The 24439-nt window shown below is 51.6% G+C and overlaps 2 protein-coding genes across 3 annotated transcripts; both read right to left on the bottom strand.

Annotated features, from left to right (window-relative positions):
• Nucleotides 1-148: 148 nt before the first annotated feature.
• ENSA (endosulfine alpha) lies at nt 149-11807 on the bottom strand. 2 transcript variants are annotated; one of them, XM_054293492.1, is made up of 3 exons: nt 11655-11807; nt 9104-9232; nt 149-594 (listed from the first exon to the last, which is right to left on the bottom strand). In XM_054293492.1, the coding sequence occupies exons 1-3, from the start codon at nt 11709-11711 to the stop codon at nt 424-426; spliced, it is 357 nt and encodes a 118-aa protein (XP_054149467.1). In that variant the 5' UTR covers nt 11712-11807; the 3' UTR covers nt 149-423. The 2 variants fall into 2 exon arrangements, with proteins under 2 accessions (XP_054149467.1, XP_054149468.1); XM_054293493.1 differs by lacking the exon at nt 11655-11807 and adding an exon at nt 11465-11493.
• Nucleotides 11808-13634: 1827 nt separating this feature from the next.
• GOLPH3L (golgi phosphoprotein 3 like) lies at nt 13635-24059 on the bottom strand. Its single transcript, XM_054293503.1, has 5 exons — nt 24011-24059; nt 22168-22350; nt 19057-19188; nt 16496-16610; nt 13635-14069 (listed from the first exon to the last, which is right to left on the bottom strand). Exons 2-5 carry the CDS (start codon nt 22342-22344, stop codon nt 13642-13644), a joined length of 852 nt encoding a protein of 283 aa, XP_054149478.1. The 5' UTR covers nt 22345-22350; nt 24011-24059; the 3' UTR covers nt 13635-13641.
• Nucleotides 24060-24439: the final 380 nt, after the last annotated feature.

The following is a 24439-nucleotide window of genomic DNA, read 5'->3' as shown; positions in this document are numbered from 1 at the left end:
CAGATCTGGGATCACAATTTCCATATCTGGGATCACAATTTCCAGATCTGGGATCACTCTCCTGCCCCGCTGGCTCAGTCTCTGCTTCCCCAACCCCTGCAATCCCTCCCCACCCCTCAGCCCTGCCCTGTCCCCTCCTCCAGGTGCTGTCCCAGCCAGGAAGGGGGCACAGCTCCAGTGCCTCTGAGAGCCGGGATGGTTCCAAACAGCAGCAAAAATTAAGGCAAAGCCTCTCTGGGAGGAAGGGCCAGCCCAACCCTGCCCCCACAAGTCACCTTTGGGGTGTGTTTGCCGCAAAGACTCAAACAAACTACGTGGATTCTGCTGCTCCCATCCCTATGGTACGGTGAAGTTCAATCCATTTAGCCAAAAAAAAAAAAAAAAAAGAGACAGAAAGAGGGCAGCCCCCAGCTGGGAGTGCAGCTACCCTGCCAGCTTGCTGGTGACCAGGGAGGATTTCCTCTGGGGCAGGTCCTGGGGCGTGGGGATGTGGTCTCCGGTCACCAGGTTCTTGTCAGGCCCTGCACTGGGCAGCTGCTTGTTCTTCATCTTGGCCTTGGCCATGTTGTAGTCGCCAGAATCGAAATATTTTTGCTGCAAGGGGGAGAAATGTTTGGGTTATTGGGAGGGAAGCAGGAGCAGGGGGAGAGCAGAGCCATGGGGAAAAAAAAGAAATCCAAGCTTGGGATGCCCAGCACTTTCAAAGCACAGGTTTGCCTCAACACCCTTCAAATCCCACCTTGTCTCTGGTGCTTTTTACCCCTTTATACCATTCTCTTTATCCTTTTTATCCCTTTCCCTTTGGAGAGGGTTAAATTTGGATTGGGATTGGGTGTGCAGGAGTTAGAACTGAAATTAGGTGTGCAGGATTTGGGATTGGTGTGCAGGATTTGGGATTGGGAGTGCGGGATTTGGGATTGGGTGTGCAGGATTTGGGATTGGGTGTGCAGGATTTGGGATTGAGTTTGGGTGTGCAGGAGAAGCAGGGGGACAGCAGAGCCATGGGGAGCCTTTGGGAAGGGCTAAATTGGGATTGGGATTGGGTGTGCAGGATTTGGGATTGGGTGTGCAGGATTTGGGATTGGGATTGGGTGTGCAGGATTTGGGATTGGGTGTGCAGGATTTGGGATTGAGATTGGGTGTGCAGGATTTGGGACTGGGGTTGGGTGTGCAGGAGCTGGGAACAGCAGAGCCACGAGGAGCCTTTGGGAAGGCCTAAATTTGGATTGGGATTGGGTGTGCAGGATTTGGGATTGGATATGCGGGAGCAGGGGAACAATGATCCTTTAGGGAGCGCTGGGATTGGAATTTGGGTTGGCTGTGCAGGAGCAGAGCCACAAGGATCCCTCAGGGAGTGCTGGATTTGGGCTGGCTGTGCAGGATTTGGGATTGGGGTTGGGTGTGCAGGATTTGGGATTGGGATTGGCTGTGCAGGAGTTGGGATTGGGGCTGGCTGTGCAGGATTTGGGATTGGGGCTGGCTGTGCAGAATTTGGGATTGGGATTGGCTGTGCAGGATTTGGGATTGGGATTGGCTGTGCAGGATTTGGGATTGGGGCTGGCTGTGCAGGATTTGGGATTGGGATTGGCTGTGCAGGAGTTGGGATTGGGGCTGGCTGTGCAGGATTTGGGATTGGGGCTGGCTGTGCAGGATTTGGGATTGGGATTGGCTGTGCAGGAGTTGGGATTGGGGCTGGCTGTGCAGGATTTGGGATTGGGGCTGGCTGTGCAGAATTTGGGATTGGGATTGGCTGTGCAGGATTTGGGATTGGGATTGGCTGTGCAGGATTTGGGATTGGGGCTGGCTGTGCAGGATTTGGGATTGGGATTGGCTGTGCAGGATTTGGGATTGGGGCTGGCTGTGCAGGATTTGGGATTGGGATTGGCTGTGCAGGATTTGGGATTGGGGCTGGCTGTGCAGGATTTGGGATTGGGATTGGCTGTGCAGGATTTGGGATTGGGATTGGGTGTGCAGGATTTGGGATTGGGTGTGCAGGATTTGGGATTGAGATTGGGTGTGCAGGATTTGGGACTGGGGTTGGGTGTGCAGGAGCTGGGAACAGCAGAGCCACGAGGAGCCTTTGGGAAGGCCTAAATTTGGATTGGGATTGGGTGTGCAGGATTTGGGATTGGATATGCGGGAGCAGGGGAACAATGATCCTTTAGGGAGCGCTGGGATTGGAATTTGGGTTGGCTGTGCAGGAGCAGAGCCACAAGGATCCCTCAGGGAGTGCTGGATTTGGGCTGGCTGTGCAGGATTTGGGATTGGGGTTGGGTGTGCAGGATTTGGGATTGGGATTGGCTGTGCAGGAGTTGGGATTGGGGCTGGCTGTGCAGGATTTGGGATTGGGGCTGGCTGTGCAGAATTTGGGATTGGGATTGGCTGTGCAGGATTTGGGATTGGGATTGGCTGTGCAGGATTTGGGATTGGGGCTGGCTGTGCAGGATTTGGGATTGGGATTGGCTGTGCAGGATTTGGGATTGGGGTTGGGTGTGCAGGATTTGGGATTGGGATTGGCTGTGCAGGATTTGGGATTGGGATTGGCTGTGCAGGAGTTGGGATTGGGGCTGGCTGTGCAGGATTTGGGATTGGGGCTGGCTGTGCAGAATTTGGGATTGGGATTGGCTGTGCAGGATTTGGGATTGGGATTGGCTGTGCAGGATTTGGGATTGGGGCTGGCTGTGCAGGATTTGGGATTGGGATTGGCTGTGCAGGATTTGGGATTGGGGCTGGCTGTGCAGGATTTGGGATTGGGATTGGCTGTGCAGGATTTGGGATTGGGGCTGGCTGTGCAGGATTTGGGATTGGGATTGGCTGTGCAGGATTTGGGATTGGGGTTGGGTGTGCAGGATTTGGGATTGGGATTGGCTGTGCAGGATTTGGGATTGGGGCTGGCTGTGCAGGATTTGGGATTGGGATTGGCTGTGCAGGAGTTGGGATTGGGGCTGGCTGTGCAGGATTTGGGATTGGGATTGGCTGTGCAGGAGTTGGGATTGGGATTGGCTGTGCAGGATTTGGGATTGGGGCTGGCTGTGCAGGAGTTGGGATTGGGGCTGGCTGTGCAGGATTTGGGATTGGGATTGGCTGTGCAGGATTTGGGATTGGGATTGGCTGTGCAGGATTTGGGATTGGGGCTGGCTGTGCAGGAGTTGGGATTGGGGCTGGCTGTGCAGGATTTGGGATTGGGATTGGCTGTGCAGGATTTGGGATTGGGATTGGCTGTGCAGGAGTTGGGATTGGGATTGGCTGTGCAGGATTTGGGATTGGGGCTGGCTGTGCAGGATTTGGGATTGGGATTGGCTGTGCAGGATTTGGGATTGGGATTGGCTGTGCAGGAGTTGGGATTGGGATTGGCTGTGCAGGAGTTGGGATTGGGGCTGGCTGTGCAGGATTTGGGATTGGGGCTGGCTGTGCAGGATTTGGGATTGGGGCTGGCTGTGCAGGATTTGGGATTGGGGTTGGCTGTGCAGGATTTGGGATTGGGGCTGGCTGTGCAGGATTTGGGATTGGGGCTGGCTGTGCAGGATTTGGGATTGGGGCTGGCTGTGCAGGAGTTGGGATTGGGATTGGCTGTGCAGGATTTGGGATTGGGGCTGGCTGTGCAGGAGTTGGGATTGGGATTGGCTGTGCAGGATTTGGGATTGGGGCTGGCTGTGCAGGATTTGGGATTGGGATTGGCTGTGCAGGATTTGGGATTGGGGCTGGCTGTGCAGGATTTGGGATTGGGATTGGCTGTGCAGGATTTGGGATTGGGGCTGGCTGTGCAGGATTTGGGATTGGGATTGGCTGTGCAGGATTTGGGATTGGGATTGGCTGTGCAGGATTTGGGATTGGGGCTGGCTGTGCAGGAGTTGGGATTGGGATTGGCTGTGCAGGATTTGGGATTGGGGCTGGCTGTGCAGGAGTTGGGATTGGGATTGGCTGTGCAGGATTTGGGATTGGGGCTGGCTGTGCAGGATTTGGGATTGGGGCTGGCTGTGCAGGATTTGGGATTGGGGTTGGCTGTGCAGGAGTTGGGATTGGGGCTGGCTGTGCAGGATTTGGGATTGGGATTGGCTGTGCAGGATTTGGGATTGGGATTGGCTGTGCAGGCGCAGGGAACAGCAGAGCCACAAGGATCCCTCAGGGAGTGTTGGGATTGGGATTAGGATTGGCTGTGCAGGAGCAGGGGAACAAGGATCCCTCAGGGAGTGTTGGGATTGCTCCAAAGCCGTGGGAAGGCCATGGGAAGATGACACAAGGGGAAATGCGGGCAGGAGTTAGGCCAGGTTTAAATTAAAGGCCTTTGGCCCCCAGGCAGTGACTCAGCCCAGGCCTGACTCAGGCACCTCTGACACAGAGCTGGGACCTTTGGATGGCGGCAGCAGCCCTGACCCACTGAGCCCTGGCACGGCCTGAGGGCAGGGAGGGAGAAACCTCTGGAATGGTGGGATCATATCTGTGACAGCTGGGATTATATCTGTGACAGCTGGGATCACACCTGTGAGAGCTGGGATCACACCTGTGAGATGTGGGATCACACCTGTGAGAGCTGGGATCACACCTGTGAGATGTGGGATCACATCTGTGAGATTTGGGATCACACCTGTGAGAGCTGGGATCACACCTGTGAGATGTGGGATCACACCTGTGAGAGCTGGGATCACACCTGTGAGATGTGGGATCACACCTGTGAGAGCTGGGATCACACCTGTGAGATTTGGGATCACACCTGTGAGAGCTGGGATCACACCTGTGAGATTTGGGATCACACCTGTGAGAGCTGGGATCACACCTGTGAGATGTGGGATCACACCTGTGAGATTTGGGATCACACCTGTGAGATTTGGGATCACATCTGTGAGATTTGGGATCACACCTGTGAGATGTGGGATCACATCTGTGAGAGCTGGGATCATAACTGAGAGCTGGGATCATAACTGTGAGATGTGGGATCACACCTGTGAGATTTGGGATCACACCTGTGAGATTTGGGATCACACCTGTGAGAGCTGGGATCACACCTGTGAGATGTGGGATCACACCTGTGAGATTTGGGATCACACCTGTGAGATTTGGGATCACACCTGTGAGATGTGGGATCACACCTGTGAGATTTGGGATCACACCTGTGAGATTTGGGATCACACCTGTGAGATGTGGGATCACATCTGTGAGATGTGGGATCACATCTGTGAGATGTAGGATCACACCTGTGAGAGCTGGGATCATAACTGAGAGCTGGGATTATAACTGTGAGATGTGGGATCACACCTGTGAGATTTGGGATCACACCTGTGAGATTTGGGATCACACCTGTGAGAGCTGGGATCGTAACTGAGAGCTGGGATTATAACTGTGAGATGTGGGATCACACCTGAGAGAGCTGGGATCACATTGCCAGGTTTGGGATCACATCTGCCAGGGCTGGGATCACACCTGTGAGGGCTGGATCATAACTGTGAGATGTGGGATCACACTTGAGAGATCTAGGATCACATTTCCAAAGCCGGGATCACATTGCCAGGTTTGGGATCACACCTGTGAGAGCTGGGATTACAACTACAAGATTTGGGATCACATCTGTGAGGGCTGGGATCACACCTGTGATAGCTGGGATCACACTTTCCAGATCTGGCATCACACCTGAGAGATCTGGGATCATAACTGTGAGATGTGGGATCACACTTTCTAAAGCTGGGATCACACTTTCCAGATTTGGGATCACAGCTGAGAGGTTTGGGATCACAACTGCTCGGTTTGGGATTGCCTCTGTGAGAGCTGGGATCACACCTGTGAGATTTGGGATCACACTGCCAGGTTTGGGATCACACCTGTGAGATGTGGGATCACACCTGTGAGATTTGGGATCACACTTTCCAGGTTTGGGATCACACCTGTGAGATGTGGGATCACACCTGTGAGATTTGGGATCACACTGCCAGGTTTGGGATTACACCTGTGAGATTTGGGATCACACTTTCCAAAGTTAAGATCACACTTTCCAGGTTTGGGATCTCACTGCCAGGTTTGGGATCACACCTGTGAGATTTGGGATCACACTTTCCAAAGTTAAGATCACACTTTCCAGGTTTGGGATCACACCTGTGAGATTTGGGATCACACCTGTGAGATTTGGGATCACACTTTCCAGGTTTGGGATCACACCTGTGAGATTTGGGATCACACCTGTGAGATTTGGGATCACACTTTCCAGGTTTGGGATCACACCTGTGAGATTTGGGATCACACCTGTGAGATTTGGGATCGCACTTTCAGGGTTTAGGATCACACCTGTGAGATTTGGGATCACACCTGTGAGATTTGGGATCGCACTTTCCAGGTTTGGGATCACACCTGTGAGATTTGGGATCACACCTGTGAGATTTGGGATCGCACTTTCAGGGTTTAGGATCACACCTGCTGAGCCAGAGCCTGACAGGATCCTCTGCACTGGGATGAGGAGCCCGGCCTAGAGAGCCAGGACTTTTGGGATGAGCCTGGCCTACAGAGCCAGGACTTTTGGGGTGGTGAACCAGGATTTTTGGGATGATGAGCCAGGCCTAGACAGACAGAACTTTCAGGATGATAAGCCAGGAATTTTAGGATGAGCCAGGCCTAGAGAGCCAGGATTTATGGGGTGAGCCAGGCCTACAGAGCCAGGACTTTTGGGATGAGGAGCTGGGGGTGACAGAGCCAGGACTTCTGGGATAAGCCAGGATTTTTGGGATGGTGAACCAGGACTTTTAGGATGATAAACCAGGCCTAGAGAGCCAGGACTTTTAGGATGATAAACCAGGCCTAGAGCCAGGACTTTTGGGGCGAGCCAGGCTGACACAGGCAGGATTTATGGGGTGAGCCAGGCCTAGAGAGCCAGGATTTTTGGGATGACGAGCCAGGACTTTTGGGATGATGAACCAGGATTTTTGGGATGATAAGCCAGGCCTAGAGAGCCAGGATTTATGGGACAAGCTGGGCCTACAGAGCCAGGACTTTTGGGATGAGCCAGGCCTACAGAAACAGGATTTTTGGGATGATGAACCAGGACTTTTAGGATGATAAACCAGGCCTAGAGAGCCAGGACTTTTGGGGTGAACCAGGCCTACAGAGCCAGGACTTTTGGGATGAGGAGCTGGGGGTGACAGAGCCAGGATTTTTGGGATGGTGAACCAGGACTTTTAGGATGATAAACCAGGCCTAGAGCCAGGACTTTTGGGGTGAGCCAGGCTGCCACAGGCAGGATTTATGGGGTGAGGCAGGCCTAGAACCAGGATTTATGGGGTGAGGCAGGCCTAGAGAGCCAGGATTTATGGGGTGAGGCAGGCCTAGAGAGCCAGGATTTATGGGGTGAGGCAGGCCTAGAGAGCCAGGATTTATGGGGTGAGGCAGGCCCAGAGCCAGGATTTATGGGGTGAGCCAGGCCTAGAGCCAGGATTGATGGGGTGAGCCAGGATTTATGGGGTGAGGCAGGCCCAGAGCCAGGATTTATGGGGTGAGGCAGGCCTAGAGCCAGGATTGATGGGGTGAGCCAGGATTTATGGGGTGAGGCAGGCCCAGAGCCAGGATTTATGGGGTGAGCCAGGCCTAGAGAGCCAGGATTTATGGGGTGAGCCAGGCCTAGAGAGCCAGGATTTATGGGGTGAGGCAGGCCTAGAGAGCCAGGATTTATGGGGTGAGGCAGGCCCAGAGCCAGGATTTATGGGGTGAGGCAGGCCTAGAGCCAGGATTTATGGGGTGAGGCAGGATTGATGGGGTGAGGCAGGCTGCCACACCAGGACTGTGGGATCATAAACCAGAGTGACAAACCCAGGACTTTTGCCCCAGAGAACGAAGCCTGGCTGCTGCCAAGGCCCTTCCTGCACCATCCCAGCTCAAAGGGCATCCCAGTGCCAATCCCACATCCCACCCATCATTTAATTTAATTCCAATTTTATTTCAAATTGATGCAACTCCTCCAACTAAAATTAAAATTCTAATTTTACGCCAAAAAAATTTAAAGTTAAAATACAATTTTAATTCTTTTATTTTAAATTGATTTTTGGGGTGTAAAATTAAAATTTTAAGTTTTATTTTTCAATTTTAATTTTAATTTTTTTCCCCCCAGATTTCTCAGTTTTTTCCCCATTTTTCCCTTTCTTTTCCCATTCCCCCCCCCCATTTTTCCCCAGATTTCCCATTTATTTTTCCCATTATTTTTCCCATTATCTTTCCTTTTTATTCCCCAGATTTCTCCTTTTTTCCCATTTTTCCCTAATTTCCTGGGGTTTTTTTCCCCATTTTTCCCCAGTTTTTTCCCCATTTTTTCCCAATTTTTTCCCCCCTTTTTTCCCCATTCTTTCCCCAAACTTTCCAATTTTTTCCCTTTTTTTCCCCTTTTTTTCCCCATTTTTCCCATTTTTTCCCCATTTTCCCCCCAGGTTTCCCTTCTTTTCCCCCAATTTCCCAGGTTTTTCCCCTTTTTTTCTCAGATTTCCCCTCCTATTTCCCCCAATTTTTTCCCCATTCCTTTCCCACTTTCCTCCCATCTTTCTCCAGGTTTCCCATTTATTTTTCCCATTATTTTTCCTTTTTTTTTTCCCCCAGATTTCTCGGTTTTTTCCCATTTTTCCCCATTCTTTTCCCATTCCCCCCCCCCCCCCGTTTTTCCCCAGATTTCCCATTTATTTTTCCCATTATTTTTCCTTTTTATCCCCCAGATTTCTCCATTTTTCCCCATTTTTTCCCTAATTTCCTGGGGTTTTTTTCCCTGTTTTTCCCCATTCTTTCCCCAAACTTCCCAATTCTTCCCCATTTTTCCCCCCAAATTTCCCATTTTTTTCCCCATTTTTTCCCTATTTTTCCCCCAAATTTCCCAATTTTTCCCCATTGTTTCCCCCAAATTTCCTCATTTTTTCCCCATTTTTCCCCCAAATTTCCCCATTTTTTCCCCCAAATTTCCCAATTTTTCCCTCATTTTCCCCCCATTTTTTCCCCCATTTTTCCCCCAAATTTCCCCATTTTTTCCCCCAAATTTCCCAATTTTTCCCCCATTTTCCCCCCATTTTTTTCCCCATTTTTCCCCCAAATTTCCCAATTTTTTCCCCAATTTTTCCCCATTTTTTGGATCTCCTGTGCCCTCACTCACCCCTTTCTGCAGCCTCTTCATGAGGAAATCAGAGCCCCCGGGTTTCTGGCCCAGGTTGGGATATTTGGCCTTGAGCTTGGCCTCCTCTGCCCTCTCGGGGGAAATCCCTTTGTCCTTCTCCTGACAGTCCTAAAATACAGAAATAATCAAAATTATTCATTAAATAACATTTATATTATTTATTGCATCATTCATTTATATCTTTGAATGAAATTTAAATTTCTTTAATGAAATTTTCATTATTTTCTTATTAAGTTATATGTATGAATTAAATTAAAATTTATTTAATAAATGAAATGTTATTATTAAATTATATGAATTTAATTTCTATTTAATTAATAGAATATTGAAATCTATATATCTATTAATACCATATATCAATACATAATATATTGATAAATGTTAATATTAATACGTATTAATATTAATACAATACAATATTAATAACATTAAATATAGTATTGCAATAATATAATATTGCAATAATATAATCTATTATATTACATTATATTACATTATATTATATTATATTACATTACATTATAATTATATTATATTATATTATATTATATATTACATTACATTATATTACATTATACATTACATTACATTATATTATATAAATATAATAGCTAAATTTATTTATATTTATTAATCAAATTTAAATTTATTAAATAAAATGCACATTATTGCTGACATTATTAATTTATTTAATTAAAATTAATTTATTTAACAAAATGCACATTATTAATTTACATTTACATTCATTTCTTAAATCAAAATTTATCCATGAAAGGAAACTGACATTTTTGATTGCACTATTAATTTACATTTATTAACTGCATTAACCTTCATTTAATAAATAAAATTGGTATTAGTTATTACATTATTAATTTACACTTACAATTATTTATTAAATAAAAACTTATCTATTAAATAAAATTTACATTATTTCTTTTGGGAAGGAATTCCTGGATTTTAGGCTGAATTTTAGGAAGGAATTCCTGGATTTGGGGATCCTGGGGAGGATTTTGGGGGTCCTGGGGAGGATTTGAGGGGTCCCAGGTAGGATTTGGGGGTCCTGGGGAGGATTTGGGGGTTCTGGGGAGGATTTTGGGGGTCCTGGGGAGGATTTGGGTCTCCTGGGAAAGATTTTGGAGGTCCTAATTAGGATTTTGGGCTTCTAGGAAGCATTTTGGAGGAACTCAGGTAGGATTTGGGGATCCAGGGAAGGATTTTGGGGGTCCTGGGAAGGGTTTTGGGGGTCCTATTTAGGATTTGGGTCTGCTGGGAAGGATTTTGGGGGTCCTGGAGAGCTTTTAGGGTTCCTGGACGGGATTTTGGGGTCAGGGGGGTCCCGACAGCAGCACCCAAAGCTTTGTGCCCTGAAACCATGGCAGGGTCTGGGACTGCTGCCCTGAGCTCCCAGTTACCCCATCCCAGTTATACCAATCCATCCCAGTTACCCCATCCCAGTTATACCAATCCATCCCAGTTACCCCATCCCAGTTATACCAATCCATCCCAGTTACCCCATCCCAGTTACCCCATCCCAGTTATCCCATCCCAGTTACCCCATCCCAGTTATACCAATCCCAGTTACCCCATCCCAGTTACCCCATCCCAGTTACCCCATCCATCCCAGTTACCCCATCCCATCCCAGTTACCCCAATCCCAGTTACCCCCATCCCAGTTATCCCATGCCATCCCAGTTATCCCATCGCAGTTACCCCCATCCATCCCAGTTACCCCAATCCCAGTCACCCCATCCCATCCCATCCCAGTTATTCCATCCCCATTCCATCCCAGTTACCCCCATTCCATCCCAGTTATCCATATCCCAGTTACCCCAATCCCATCCCAGTTACTCCATCCCAGTTACCCCAATCCCATCCCAGTTACCCCAACCCAGTTTCCCCATCCCAGTTACCCCATCCATCCCAGTTACCCCATCCCAGTTACCCCATCCATCCCAGTTACCCCATCCCAGTCACCCCCATCCCATCCCAGTTACCCCAACCCAGTTTCCCCATCCCAGTTACCCCATCCATCCCAGTTACCCCATCCCAGTCACCCGAATCCCATCCCAGTCACCCCATTCCAGTTCCCCTATCCCAGTTACCCCCATTCCATCCCAGTCACCCCATTCCAGTTCCCACATCCCAGTTACCCCCATTCCATCCCAGTTACCACATCCCAGTTACCCCACCCCATCCCAGTTCCCCCATTCCATCCCAGTTACCCCCATCCCAACCCCATTACCCCTACCCCAGGTTAATCCCAGCCCCCTCCCACCCCCGTTACCCCATCCCGGTCCCATCCCGGGTCCCCCCCAACCTCACACCACCGACCCCACGCACCCCCCACGCCGCCATCGATCCTAATCCGGAAGTCCGGCCCACCCCCAGCCCCGTAGCCAATCAGAGCCCGGCTTTCGCCAGACTGACTACAGAAATAACCAATCTCCGCTTAGGACTGGAAAGAGGGACGTGCAGCCGAGCCAGTGGGAGTTCGCCCGATACCCCCTCAGTCCCCCGGGGGTTCCCTCACCTGTTTTTCCTGCCCGGTCTCCTCCGTGAAGGCGCCGGTACCGAGCGGGGCTGCCATGGCGGGGAGGGGGGGGCTCTGCGCTCCCTCCACTGCGTCCGGCCCCGCGCCCTGCTCCAAAATGGCCGCCACCGCCTCCACCGCCTCAGCTGCGTGACGGACAGCAGCTCTACCCAATGAGCGCAGAGAAGCGGCCGCAGTGACATCACACCTGACCAATCAGTGCGAGCGAAAGGCGGGGCACTGAGGGGAGGTGGCACCAACAGAAGGGCAGGACAACAGTGACTGGCATTAAACAGCGGCCAATGGAAAGCGAGAAACATCGAGTGGGCGGGAAAACAGGCGGGGCTTGCCCGGTAACGGACAGCCGCGGGTTCGAGACCGGGGCCGGGAGGGTGCGGGGACACCGCGGGGACACCTAAAAGCCCCAAAAGCGCCCCCGGAATGGAAAAGGGGCCTGGGGGAGGAGGGAGCTCACCCGCACCCATCAGCTGAGATCACCCGCAGCTCATGTCACCCGTGTCACCCTGGGGACATCCCGCCCCTCCCGGGCAATGCCAACGCCGCAGCTGCACCCACTGAAACACGGACACGGCCCGGGCTGCAGAGAAATAATTCAGTTTTAAGTGAACTACAGGAGAATCAAGTGGGGGAGGAAGGAAGGAAAGGGGTTGTGAACAAAAATAATCACAGTTTCACTTGGTTCTTCTTACTAGAAAGAGCAGCTGAGCCATGAGGGAACAGCCCGGGGGGGCTTTGGGTGCCCAACACCCCCAAACCATCCCAGGAGGGGGTGAGCTCCTCATGGGCACCCCAGAGCTGGAGCTGGATGTGGGAGAGGCACTCAGGAGTCCCGTCTGTGCCAGGGTTTGGCTTCTTGGAGCAGCTCCTGGGGCACCCCAAACTCTGCCACCCCCAGTTCTGCCATCCCAAACTCTGCCACCCCAAACTCTGCACTGGCCTCAGAAGGAAATGCCCAAGGAGCGAAGAGCTGCTGCCACCTCTCCCTGGAGGCACCACGGGGCTCTGGTGGTGGTGCTGGTGGTGGGTTCTCACCTCCCAACCCTACCTGGGAAGGGGAAAAACAAAAATCCCCTGGTCCCTCCCCAGGCTGAGCCCACCCAGTGCCCCAGGAGCTCCAGGTCCCCATGGGGAGAGGGGTCCAATTGATGGGAGCCATCAAGGGTCTCCTCCACACCATGTGAGGACTTATTGAAGGCCACCAGCACGGTCCAGATCATCTCTGTGGCCATGCCTTTGGCACCTTCCAGGTCCAGGTCCCTCTGGGGAGACCCCAGGGTGGGACCCCAGGTGGGACCTCAGGATGGGACCCATCAAGGGTCTCCCCTACCCCATGTGAGGAGGAGTTTAGGACTTCTTGAAGGCCACCAGCATGGCCCAGATCATCTCTGTGGCCCTGCCTTTGGCACCTTCCAGGTCCAAGTCCTTCTGGGGAGAGAGGTCCCCCTGATAGGACCCCATGTAGGGTGTGGAGTCCCCTTGATGGGACCCATCAAGGGTCTCTCCCACACCATGTAAGAAGTGTTTAGGACTTCTTGAAGGCCACCAGCATGGCCCAGATCATCTCTGTGGCCCTGCCTTTGGCACCTCCCAGTTCCAGGTCCCTCTGGGGAGACCCCAGGGTGGAACCCCATGATGGGACCCACCAAGGAGAGCTTTTAGGACTTATTGAAGGCCACCAGCACAGCCCAGATCATCTCTGTGGCCCTGCCTTTGTCACCTTCCAGGTCCAAGTCCTTCTGGGGAGAGGGGTCCCCCTGATAGGACCCCATGTAGGGTGTGGAGTCCCCTTGATGGGACCCATCAAGGATCTCCCCCATCCCACGTGAGGAGTGTTTAGGACTTCTTGAAGGCCACCAGCATGGCCCAGATCATCTCTGTGCCTTTGCCCTTAGCACCTTCCAAGTCCAGGTTCTTCTGGGGAGACCCCAGGGTGGAACCCCATGATGGGACCCACCAAGGAGAGCTTTTAGGACTTATTGAAGGCCGCCAGCACGGCCCAGATCATCTCCATGCCCTTGCCCTTGGCAGCCTCCACCTCAGGGTCCATATCCAGCAGGTCCTTGGTCCTGTTCATGGCCACGTCGTACTTGTCGTCGGCCAGGCTGGCGAAAACGTTCTCCAGCACGTCCGAGGCGTGGGCCAGCACCAGCAGGGCCAGGGTCCTGCGCTCCATGCGCTGGGGCTCGTTGACCCAACGCTCCAGGACGCTCTCCTGGAGCCTCTTGAGCAGGCGCTGCTTCTCGGAGGCGTTGCACACGGGGTGCGTGGTCATGTCGAAGAGGAGGAAGTTCTGCTTCTCCGTGGTCAGGATGCCCTTCTCCACCAGGGCCTTGGCCAGGCGCTCGCGCACGTTGCGCAGCTGGTACTGCAGCTTGAAGGGGTTCCAGGTCTCTCCTGAGGGACAGCAGGCTCTGGTCAAGGTTTGTTTGCCAATCCCAACGTCCTTCCACCCTTCCATGATGGCCTGCATGGACGCTGGGCGCTGAGGTCCAAGACTTCCACCAAGCTCCCAACCCAGAAAATCCTTCTCTGGCCCCACGTTCAACCTTCTCCTGCTCTCCCCATCCCCATGGACCTTCAGGGATCTCCAGGGATCCACAGCCAGGTCAGGGAGGCTCTGCTCAAGCTTTGTTTTCCAATCCTAATGTCCTTCCACCCTTCCATGATGTCCTGCATGGACACCAGGCTCTGCCACAGGAGCTCTGAGGTCCAAGATTTCCACCAAGCTCCCAACCCAGAAAATCCTTCTCTGCCCCCACATTCAACCTTCTCCTGCTCTTCCCATCTCCATGGACCTTCAGGGATCTCCAGGATCCAGAGAAAAGCCAGGGAGGCTCTGGTCAAGCTTTGCTTCCCAATCCCAACGTCCTTCCACCCTTCCATGATGTCCTGCATGGACACCAGGCTCTGATCCCTTGGTGGAACTCAGATCTTCCTGGTAAAGCTCCCAGTGGAGTTTTGAGGAGAAATCCCAGGGCAAATCCCATCCCTTTCCAAAGCCTCTTCCACCCATGGGTCACCCCAGGCTTGGTGAGGCCTCAGCAGGAACTGAAGGAGAACGAGGTCCAAGATTTCCCAGAACACCCAGAAAATCCTTCTCTGCCCCCATATTCAACCTTCTCCTGCTCTCCCCATCTCCATGGACCTCCAGGGATCCACAGCCAGGCCAGGGAGGCTCTGGTCAAGCTTTTCTTCCCAATCCCAACGTCCTTTCACCCTTCCATGATGTCCTGCATGGAGACCAGGCTCTGCCATAGGAGCTCTGAGGTCCAGGATTTCCACCGAGCTCTCAATAAAAGGACATCCAGAAAATTTTACTCTGCCCCCACATTCAACCTTCTCCTGCTCTTCCCATCTCCATGGACCTTCAGGGATCTCCACGGATCCAGAGCCAGGTCAGGGAGGCTCTGGTCAAGGTTTATTTCCCAATCCCAACGTCCTTCCACCCTTCCATGATGTCCTGCATGGACACCTGGCTCTGATCCCTTGGTGGAACTCAGACCCTCCTGGTAAAGCTCCCAGGGGAGCTTGAGGAGAAATCCCAGGAGAAATCCCAGGAGATCCCAGGGCAAATCCCTTCCCAAAGCCTCCTCCACCCATGGGTCACCCCAGGCTTGGTGAGGCCTCAGCATTTGGATCCCCCAAAATGCTTCCCAGGAGACCAAAATCCCATTAAGGATCTGGAAATCCTTCTCAGGAGACCCAAATCTTATCTGAGATCCTCCAAAATCCTTCCCAGGAGATCCAAATCCCACCTGGGACACCCCAGAATCCTCCAGTAGAACCTTCAAATTCTACCTGGACATCTAAATATCCCCCAGGGTGATCTGGGAAGGGAAATCAGGGAATCATGGACAGGCCTGGAGAGGGGTTTTGGAGGGATTTGAGGGTCCAGGGCAGTTTTGGGGTTCTCTAATCATCAGATCCTGGAGCTCTGGATGCAGAGGGTGACCCTGGCTGGATTTTGGTGGCTTTGGCTGGGTCTCAGGGATGTTTGGACAGCCCTGGAGAGGAGTTTTAGAGAGGGGTTTTGGAGATATTTGAGAGTCCAGGGTGGTTTTGGGGTTCTCCTCTCTTTTCGGGGTTCCCTCAGCACCAGATCCTGGAGCTCTGCATGCAGAGGGTGATGCTGGACCTGGGATCCTGGATGGATTTTGGTAGCTTTGGCTGGGTCTGAAGGACATTTGGACAGCCCTGGAGAGGGGTTTTGGATGAGTTTGAGAATCCAGGCTGGTTTTGGGGTTCCCTCAGCACCAGATCCCAGAGTTCTGGATGCAGAGGGTGATCCTGGATGGATTTTGGTGGCTTTGGCTGGGTGCAGCTCTGGATACAGAGCGTGACCCGGGATGGATTTTGGTGGCTCTCAGGGATGTCTGGACAGCCCTGGAGAGGGGTTTTGGATGAGTTCGAGAATCCAGGCTGGTTTTGAGGTTCCCTTACTACCAGATCCTGGAGCTCTGGATGCAGAGGGTGATCCTGGATGGATTTTGGAGGCTTTGGTTGGGTCTGGGTCCTGCAGCTCTGGATACAGAGTGTGACCCTGGATGGATTTTGGTGGCTTTGGTTGGGTCTGGGTCCTGCAGCTCTGGATACAGAGTGTGACCCTGGATGGATTTTGGTGGCTTGGGCTGGGTCCTGGAGCTCTGGATGCAGAGAGGGATGCAGAGGGTGACCCTGGATGGATTTTGGAGGCTTTGGTTGGGTCTGGGTCCTGCAGCTCTGGATACAGAGTGTGACCCTGGATGGATTTTGGTGGCTCTCAGGGATGTTTGGAGAGCCCTGGAGGGAGCTGGGATGGTGGAATCTCCACCTGGCCCTACCAGTGAGCAGCTCTATCCAGGTCTGCACCGTCTCTGCTGTCTCTGTGGCCTTGATGTGCCTGAGGGTCTCATCCAGCAGCACATCCCCAGTGGGAGCATCCGACTTCAGCAGCACCTGGGAGGAGCAATATCATAGAATATCAACAAATTGTAAATTGGTGTCATTATTACAAAATATTACATTATTATAATTATATATTAATATAATATTATATATTATATATTATAGTATAATAGTTTATTAATAATATTATATAATATATTATTATATAATATATGATAATATAATAGTCTATTAATATTATACTATTGCAATAATATATTATATATAAAAAGAAAATATATAATATATATTATATACACATTAATATATTATATATAATATTAAACATAATATATTATAATTATTATTATATATTATTATACATAATAATTAAAATATGCATTATATATTTATATAATATATATTATATTTAGATATTATATATATTAGTATATAATATATTATTATATAATAGTCTATTAATATTATACTATTGTAATAATATATATATTATATAATATATAATATAATATAATATATATTATATTATATATTATATATTAGATATAATAGATAAAATAATTAATATGTATATTATTATATATAATTAAAATCGATAATATATTAATATAACATAATATATTATATTAATATACTATATATTAATATATATAAGACAATATATATAATTATTATATAATATATATTATATATTATTACTATATAATATATAATAATATAATAGTCTATAAATATTATACTACTGTAATTTTATATAATTATTATATGGTATTGTGGCTATAATTAATATAATATTCTATGAATAATACAGACTATTATAATATTGTAATTTTGCATCATTATTACAGAATAACATAATAATATTACATAATATGGATATTATTTACTTTATTCTATTATCCACTAATTTTAATTTATTATTTATTTATTATTTATTTTTAAATTTTTTTAATTTTTATTTCATTATTTTTCCATTTTCACAAGAGACCGAACACGTTTTCCACACCCCCCAGGCAGGCTGGGCTGGGCACACCCCCAGCCCTTGCCAGGGCTCCCACAGCAGCCTGACCTTCTGCTGGGGAGGATGGAACAGGAAAGCCTTATCAATATGATTGCCTGGCAAAAGATTTTGAGAACATGGAAACTATAAGTGAGTTTGAAAGGAAAGAAAGCTTTGAGATCCCTCAGTTACTGAACACCGGGAAAACAATGGTGTGGTCACTGAAGGTGATCCCCTTTTGATGGAACAACACCCTCTGCTTGCAGACAGATCCAAGGATCAGAGCAGACCCCACAGGGAGAAGAGGCCCAAAAAATAAGAGGCAGAAGAGGCCCAAAAAATAAGATTTAGGGTTTAAAATGTAACACAGTATGGTAATGTAATGATTCCTATAGGCTGTATGGAAATGTTATAGGATATGCACGCTGTGGTAGATTGGTTGATGAAAATGAGATTGAAATGAAAGCAAGCTTTGAGATGCCTCAGTTACTGAACACCTGGAAAACAATGGTGTGGCCACTGAAGGTGATCCCCTTGTGATGGAACAACACCCTCTGCTTGCAGACAGCTCCAAGGGTCAGAGCAGACCCTACAGCTTGGCAGAAGGGGCCCAAAGAATAAGATTTAGGGTTTAAAATGTAACACAGTGTGGTAATGTAGTGATTCTTATAGGTTCTATGGAAATGTTATAGGATATGCATGCTGTAGTAGATTGGTTGATGAAAATGAGAAAATAAGAATAAGATTTAGGGTTTAAAATGTAACACAGTATGGTAATGTAGTGATTCTTATAGGTTCTATGGAAATGTTATAGGATATAGGAGGAAATGTTATAGGATATATATAGGAAATGTTATAGGATATATAGGAGCTGTAGTAGATTGGTTGATGAGAATCTGAATATTCAACACTGAAGATGATTTATTGTGTTGTAACGGGAACTTCGCTCTCTTCCCTTTTCGTGCTCACTTCTTCGTCTCCTCTGCACTTCTTCACCCCCTCCTTTCTACAAGCTCTCCGCTCTTAAACCTTTGTCTTTAACTCTCTTTAAGCTGTAGGAGAGTTACACCTTTGTCTTAAACCTTTGTCTTTAACTCTCTTTAAGCTGTAGGAGAGTTACACCTTTGTCTTAAACCTTTGTCTTTAACTCTCTTTAAGCTGTAGGAGAGTTACACCTTTGTCTTAAACCTTTGTCTTTAACTCCCTTACACTTTAAGCTGTAAGAGTTACACCTTTGTCTTAAACCTTTAACTCTCTTACACTTTAGGCTGTAAGAGTTACACCTTTGTCTTAAACCTTTGTCTTTAACTCTCTTACACTTCAGGCCTCTCTTCTCTCGGGCCTGCTCCGAGCTGCGGCTGGCAGCTCCCAGCAAGGCCCTGCACCCACGCCCTTGGCAATAAACTGCAAGTTCTACGACTTGGCTTCAAAGAGATCTCATCTCCATCCATCCCGACCATGTGTGACCCCCATCGCTCCCCCAGACACCCTTACAACCTTCCTCTCCAGCAGCCTCTTCTTCCTCAGGGCCAGCGGCTCCAGGCGGATGCGGCCGCGCAGCGCCAGCTCGATCAGGATCCCGCCGCGCAGCCCCGAGGAGATGCAGTCGTTCCAGAACGAGGTGTAGCCCTGGGGAGAACACGGCAGGGAATTTTGAATTGTCCTCTCTGTGCTGCTCGTGCCTCCTGGACTGCTGGGATCCTGCCCAGGAGTCTCCCCAAAGCTTCCAGATTTCCAAATTTCCCTGCTCCTTTCTCTAAACCTTCCCAGATTTCCAGATTTCCCTGCTCCTCTCTCCAAACCTTTCCACATTTCCCTGCTCCTTTCTCTAAACCTTCCCAGATTTCCACATTTCCCTGCTCCTTTCTCTAAACCTTCCCAGATTTCCAGATTTCCCTGCTCCTCTCCCCAAAGCTCCCCACATTTCCACACTTTCCTGCTCCTGTCTCTGCTCTTGTCTCTCTAAACCTTCCCACATTTCCACATTTCCCTGTTCCTGTCTCCAAACCTTTCCACATTTCCCTGTTCCTGTCTCCAAACCTGCTGCTTTCTTTCCTCCTTTTCTGCTCCTTCTTTCCTCCCTTTCTGCTCTTTTTTCCCTTCCCTTTCTGCTCCTCCTTTCCTCCCTTTCTGCCTTTTTTTTTCCCTCCTTTCCTGCTCCTTCTTTCCTCCCTTCCTGCTGCTCTTTCTCTGCATGGAAAACAAGGATGGAAGGACCTAAAATCCACCAGGAGCCTGCAGAAAAAGTGAAAAAACCTCCCCAAAGCAAACAGGCTGGGCACCCCCAGCCCTCCCCAGGGAAGATTTTCCCTCCCCAGGGCTGAATTCCCATCCCCTGTGGCTCTGTTTGAGCAGAGCATGTGGACTCTGGGCTTGCCCAGCACAGAGAACCATCAAATAAATGAAGATTTTTATTTGCTTTCTCCACTTCCTTGTGCAGGAACACAAAGCAGCCTTTCATCCCTGCCCTCCTGGTTTCCTTGCCTGGATTTTGCTCCTGGCTTTTACAAACAAAGTTCTCCAGGAAAGGGTGTGAAGATGGGCAAAGGTTTCAATTTCCTGGCCTCAAGGGCGCGTTAACCCCCTAGGAAATTTGAAGTTCCAAAGCTCCTGGGTTATTTTTCCAGCTTGGAAAATAAAAGCCAGCCTGGTTTGCAGCCAGGTCCTCCTACATGGACAGACTGGTACTTTAAATAATGAAATCACAACGTGAGCTGATTGAATTTGGCAAAAATCATCTTGTTTTTCCCCAGCCATCAAAGCATGAGTGAACACCTGAGCTGTGAAAACAGAGCCCAGCTCAGGGCCAGGCTGCTGCTGCCTCTGCTTGTGAGCTCCAGGAATGCGGAAGGACAGGATGGAATAATAATAAATAAAAAAAAAAAAAAAAAAGCAAAGTGTGACAAGGTTTTTTCCCCTATTTGTTGTGCTCTGCCAGGTTCCTGGTGGCTCAGGGGCTGTTCCCAGGATACATTAACCAAGAACACCAACCACAGCCCAGGAGAACAGCAGCCCACGGCACCCCACTCCCAGGCTGCTGTCAAATATTTGCTCCAGGATTATTTGCATTGTGTTCCCTGAGCTGCTGCCACTTCCCAGTTGGCTCCCACATCTGATCTGGGGCTCTGGGACAGGACAGCCCCAGCCCTTGTCACTGTCACAGCCTGGCCTGGATCCCTGGGACAGCTCAGCACCAGCTGGGGCCGGCCCACAACTGCACAGCCCTGCTGGGAAGAAGGTTCTGGAACCTCACAAAGGTTTAACTCCACCCCTGAGGGAGGAAGAGGATGAAGAGGAGGAGGAAATCCACAAATCCACCTCAGCTCCTCAGGGTGGGAGACGCAGGAATCGTGGAATGGTTACAGATGGAAAAGATCTCCACTTGACCAAAGTGGGTTCCTGGAGCTGGAAAGCCTCTCCAGAAGTTTCTGCTCTGCCACGGCCACCCCAAAAAGCACCTTGGGCACCTGGTGGGCTTCCCCTGGTCTGCAATTCCCCATCCACTCACCAGGAACAGCAGAGTTTAGAATTGTGGGATGGTTTGGGTTGGAAGGGACCTTAAAGATCAGCTGATCCCATTCCATGGCAGGGCCAGGTTCCACCACAGCAGGCTGCTCACCCAACCTGGCCTGGGCCACTCCCAGGGACGGGGCAGCCATGGGACAACCTGTGCCAGGGCCTCACCACCCTCCCAGGCAAAGATTTCCCCAGGCTGATGCAGGAGATGGATGCAGGGGTGAAATCAAGGCACAGGGACAGCTCAGAGAACCCCACAGCAGGCAGAGCTGATAAACCAGCTCCTAGCAGCTGATAAGCACAAACCAACTCTGTTTGACCAGGATCCCCTGACCCCAGGGTGACAGGCACACAGGAGGAGCTCCCACAGTGACATCCCCACCCAGAGCTGCCCATCCCCACCCCTGCCTGGCCCAGCAAGGCAGCAGAGCTGCAGCTCCTGCTCCCTGTCCATTTTGGCTGCACACTCAGCCCAGCTGGCTCTGCTGCCCTCTGCCTTTTCCCCCATTGTTAAGGGTGTCCCTGCGTGCCAGCTGCTGCTTTGGGGCTGCAGAGGAGGATGAAAGGACGTTCACCCTTTGATAAAGCAGCTGAGCCTCCTTCTACCCATGGCTTCAGCCCTGGAAAAAACACCACCAACTTTGCTCTGCCCCTGTCCCCAAGGCAGAGCTGCTGGGACAGCACTGTCAGCCACGTGCACAGCTCAGCTTGCCATCTCCTGGCACAGGGAGCCCAGAGCAGCTGGACCAGCCCTGCAAGTGTCCAAGGCCAGGCTGGACAGGGCTTGGAGCAGCCTGGGATGGTGGAAGGTGTCCCTGTCCATGGTGAGGGCTTGGAACTGGATGAGCTCCACAGTCCCAACGCTCAATGCCATGGCTCAGTTGAGGTGTTGGGGTTGGACTCCATGATCTTTGAGATCTCTTCCAACCCAGTGATTCTGTGAATTCCATCCTACAATTCTGTGATCCCAAGCAGGTTCTGAGGGACAGCACTGAGAAAGAACCCATCCCATGTGCTGCAACCCACCCCATTTCTGCTGCTCCCTGAGTGCCTGGAGCCCAGCTTGACCACAGCACTGCCCACCAGGCTCACCTCCTTGTCCTTCAGCCCCAGGAGCAGCACCTCCTCCATGAGGGTCAGGCGGATGTCCTTGGAGTCGTCGGGCTCGTCCTCGTTCAGCTCCCTGTCCGCAGCCTCCTCCTCAGCCTCCCCCTTCCTCTCGGAGCCCCGGCCCTCGGCCCGCCGGCCCCGGTGCGTCAGCGTCGTCATCTCCGGCTGCGCGGGGGGCACGGGGGGGCTGAGACCCCAGAGCCAAAACTCCAGAGCCAAACCCCTCCCCAGAGCCAAACCCACCCCCCAAACCCCTCTCCCCCATTCCCAGTCCCAAACACAAACCCATTTCCCCTGACCCAAACCCCTTCCCCAGAGACAAACCCCTCCCACAGACCCAAACCCCCAGAGCCAAATCCCCTCTCCAGACCAAGAGGCGCTCGTCCCTTCTGCCCCAGGATTTCCAGCTCCCCCAGACCCAAATCCTCTCCCCCAAACCCCCTTCCCCAGAGCCAAACCCCTCCCCCAGACCCAAATCCTCTCCCCCAAACCCCCTTCCCCAGAGCCAAAGACCCACCTCCAAACCCCCACCCCCAGATGCAAAGCCCCATTCCCAGAGCCCCAGACCCAGACACAAACCCACTCCCCCAGACCCAAACCCCATCCCCCAAAGCCAAACCCCCAGAGCCAAACCCCTCCCCAGACCCCCATTCCCAGACCAAGAGGCGCTTGTCCCTTCTACCCCAGGATTTCCAGCTCCCCCAGACCCAAATCCCCTCCCACAGACCCAAACCCAAACCCACTTCCCCAGACCCCCTCACCCAGATCAAGGGATGCTCCTACCCCAGGATTTCCAGCTCCCCCAGACCCCAATCCTCATTCCCACACCCAAACTCAAACCCCCATTCCCAGACCAAGGGATGCTCCTACGCCAGGATTTTCAGCTCCCCCAGACCCAAATCCCCTACTTCAGACCCAAACCCCCATTCCCAGACCAAGGGGAGCTCGTCCCTTCTACCCCAGGATTTCCAGTTCCCCCAGACCCAAACCCCCATTCCCGGACCCCAGACCCAAACCCCCTCACCCAGACCAAGGGGCACTCGCTGCTCCCACCCCAGGATTTTCAGCTCCCACCCCAGGATTTTCAGCTCCCACCCCAGGATTTTCCGCTTCCCCAGACCCAAACCCCTCCCTCAGAGCCAAACCCCCAGACCCAAACCCCCATTCCCAGACCAAGAGGCGCTCGTCCTTCTACCCCAGGATCGATTTCCAGTTCCTCTAGACCCAAATCCCCTCCCTTAGACCCAAACACCCTTCCCAGACCCCAGACCCAAACCCCCTCACCCAGACCAAGGGACGCTCCTACCTAAAGATTTCCAGTTCCCCCAGACCCAAACCCAGACCCTCTCCCCAGCCCAAGGGTTCCCACTCCCCATTCCCGGGGCTGTCGGGGATCCCCGTCCCCTCCATCGCTGGGCCGGTCCCAGCCCAGGTTCCGAGGGGAGGAGCAGCGGAGCCCCCGAGCCCCTGAGGCCGCAGGGCGGGTCCCGCACCCCCGGCAGCGTCCGGGGACGGCTCCATCCCACCGCCCCTGACCCACCGGGCTCCAACCCCGGCCCGGTTCCGCCTCATCCCCCCGGGCTCCGTCCCACCCCTCACGGCCCTGGCCCGGCTCCATCCCACCGCCCCTGTCCCACCCCTCACGGCCCCGATCCGGTTCTGCCTCACTCCCCGGGTTCCGTCCCACCCCTCACGGCCCCGGCCCGGCTCCATCCCAACCCCGGGCCCAGCCCCGCTCTATCCCCCCCGCGGGTGAAGATCCGCCTCCCCATGAGGGTTGGGGGCTGCTAAAGCCCCCCGCCCGCTGCTCCCCGCCCGGCCTCACCGCTGCTCGGCGGGTCCGCCCGCCCCGTTCCGCTCCGTTCCGGGGCCGCGGGCAGGAAAAGACTCGCCGGGGCCGCCGCCGCTTCCTGGCCTCCGCTGGTCCCGCCCACGCCGCGGCTCTGACCAATGGGAGCCCGCGCGGGTCGGAGCAGCCAATGAGCGCGGCTCGGGTGGGTCAAGGGGCGGGACTTCCTACTGTCAGTCAGGGGTGGCTCCGCCCCCGCCCGCGTGTCGTGTCCGAGTCCCGTTCCTGTTCTTGTCCTGTCCCGTGTCCCCTCCTGGGTCCCATTCCGTGTCCCGTCCCGTGTCCCTTCCTGGGTCCCATTCCCTGTCCTGTCCCGTGTCCCCTCCTGGGTCCCATTCCGTGTCCTGTCCCGTGTCCCCTCCTGGGTCCCATTCCGTGTCACATCCCAATCCCGTCCCCGCTCCA

This window comes from Melozone crissalis, unplaced genomic scaffold (genome assembly GCF_028551555.1).
Source record: "Melozone crissalis strain CALT ecotype California unplaced genomic scaffold, PUWL_Pcris_2 ptg000153l_1, whole genome shotgun sequence".
Lineage (NCBI taxonomy): Eukaryota > Metazoa > Chordata > Aves > Passeriformes > Passerellidae > Melozone > Melozone crissalis.
The sequence above is the reverse complement of the archived record's forward strand: the minus strand, read 5'-3'. Positions and strand labels throughout refer to the sequence as shown.

Bases quoted from the DNA above. Each gene is read 5' to 3' on its own strand.
- GOLPH3L (XM_054293503.1), bottom strand. From the start codon at position 22,344: ATGACGACGCTGACGCACCGGGGCCGGCGGGCCGAGGGCCGGGGCTCC. The intron at 19,189-22,167 runs GTGAGCCTGGTG...TGTTCTCCCCAG, and splicing joins TGGGGCTGAAGGACAAGGAG to GGCTACACCTCGTTCTGGAA. The intron at 14,070-16,495 runs GTAGGGCCAGGT...GCTGTCCCTCAG, and splicing joins CTGGATAGAGCTGCTCACTG to GAGAGACCTGGAACCCCTTC.
- ENSA (XM_054293492.1), bottom strand. From the start codon at position 11,711: ATGGCAGCCCCGCTCGGTACCGGCGCCTTCACGGAGGAGACCGGGCAG. The intron at 9,233-11,654 runs GTGAGGGAACCC...TCTGTATTTTAG, and splicing joins AGACCGGGCAGGAAAAACAG to GACTGTCAGGAGAAGGACAA. The intron at 595-9,103 runs GTGAGTGAGGGC...TCCCCCTTGCAG, and splicing joins TGAAGAGGCTGCAGAAAGGG to CAAAAATATTTCGATTCTGG.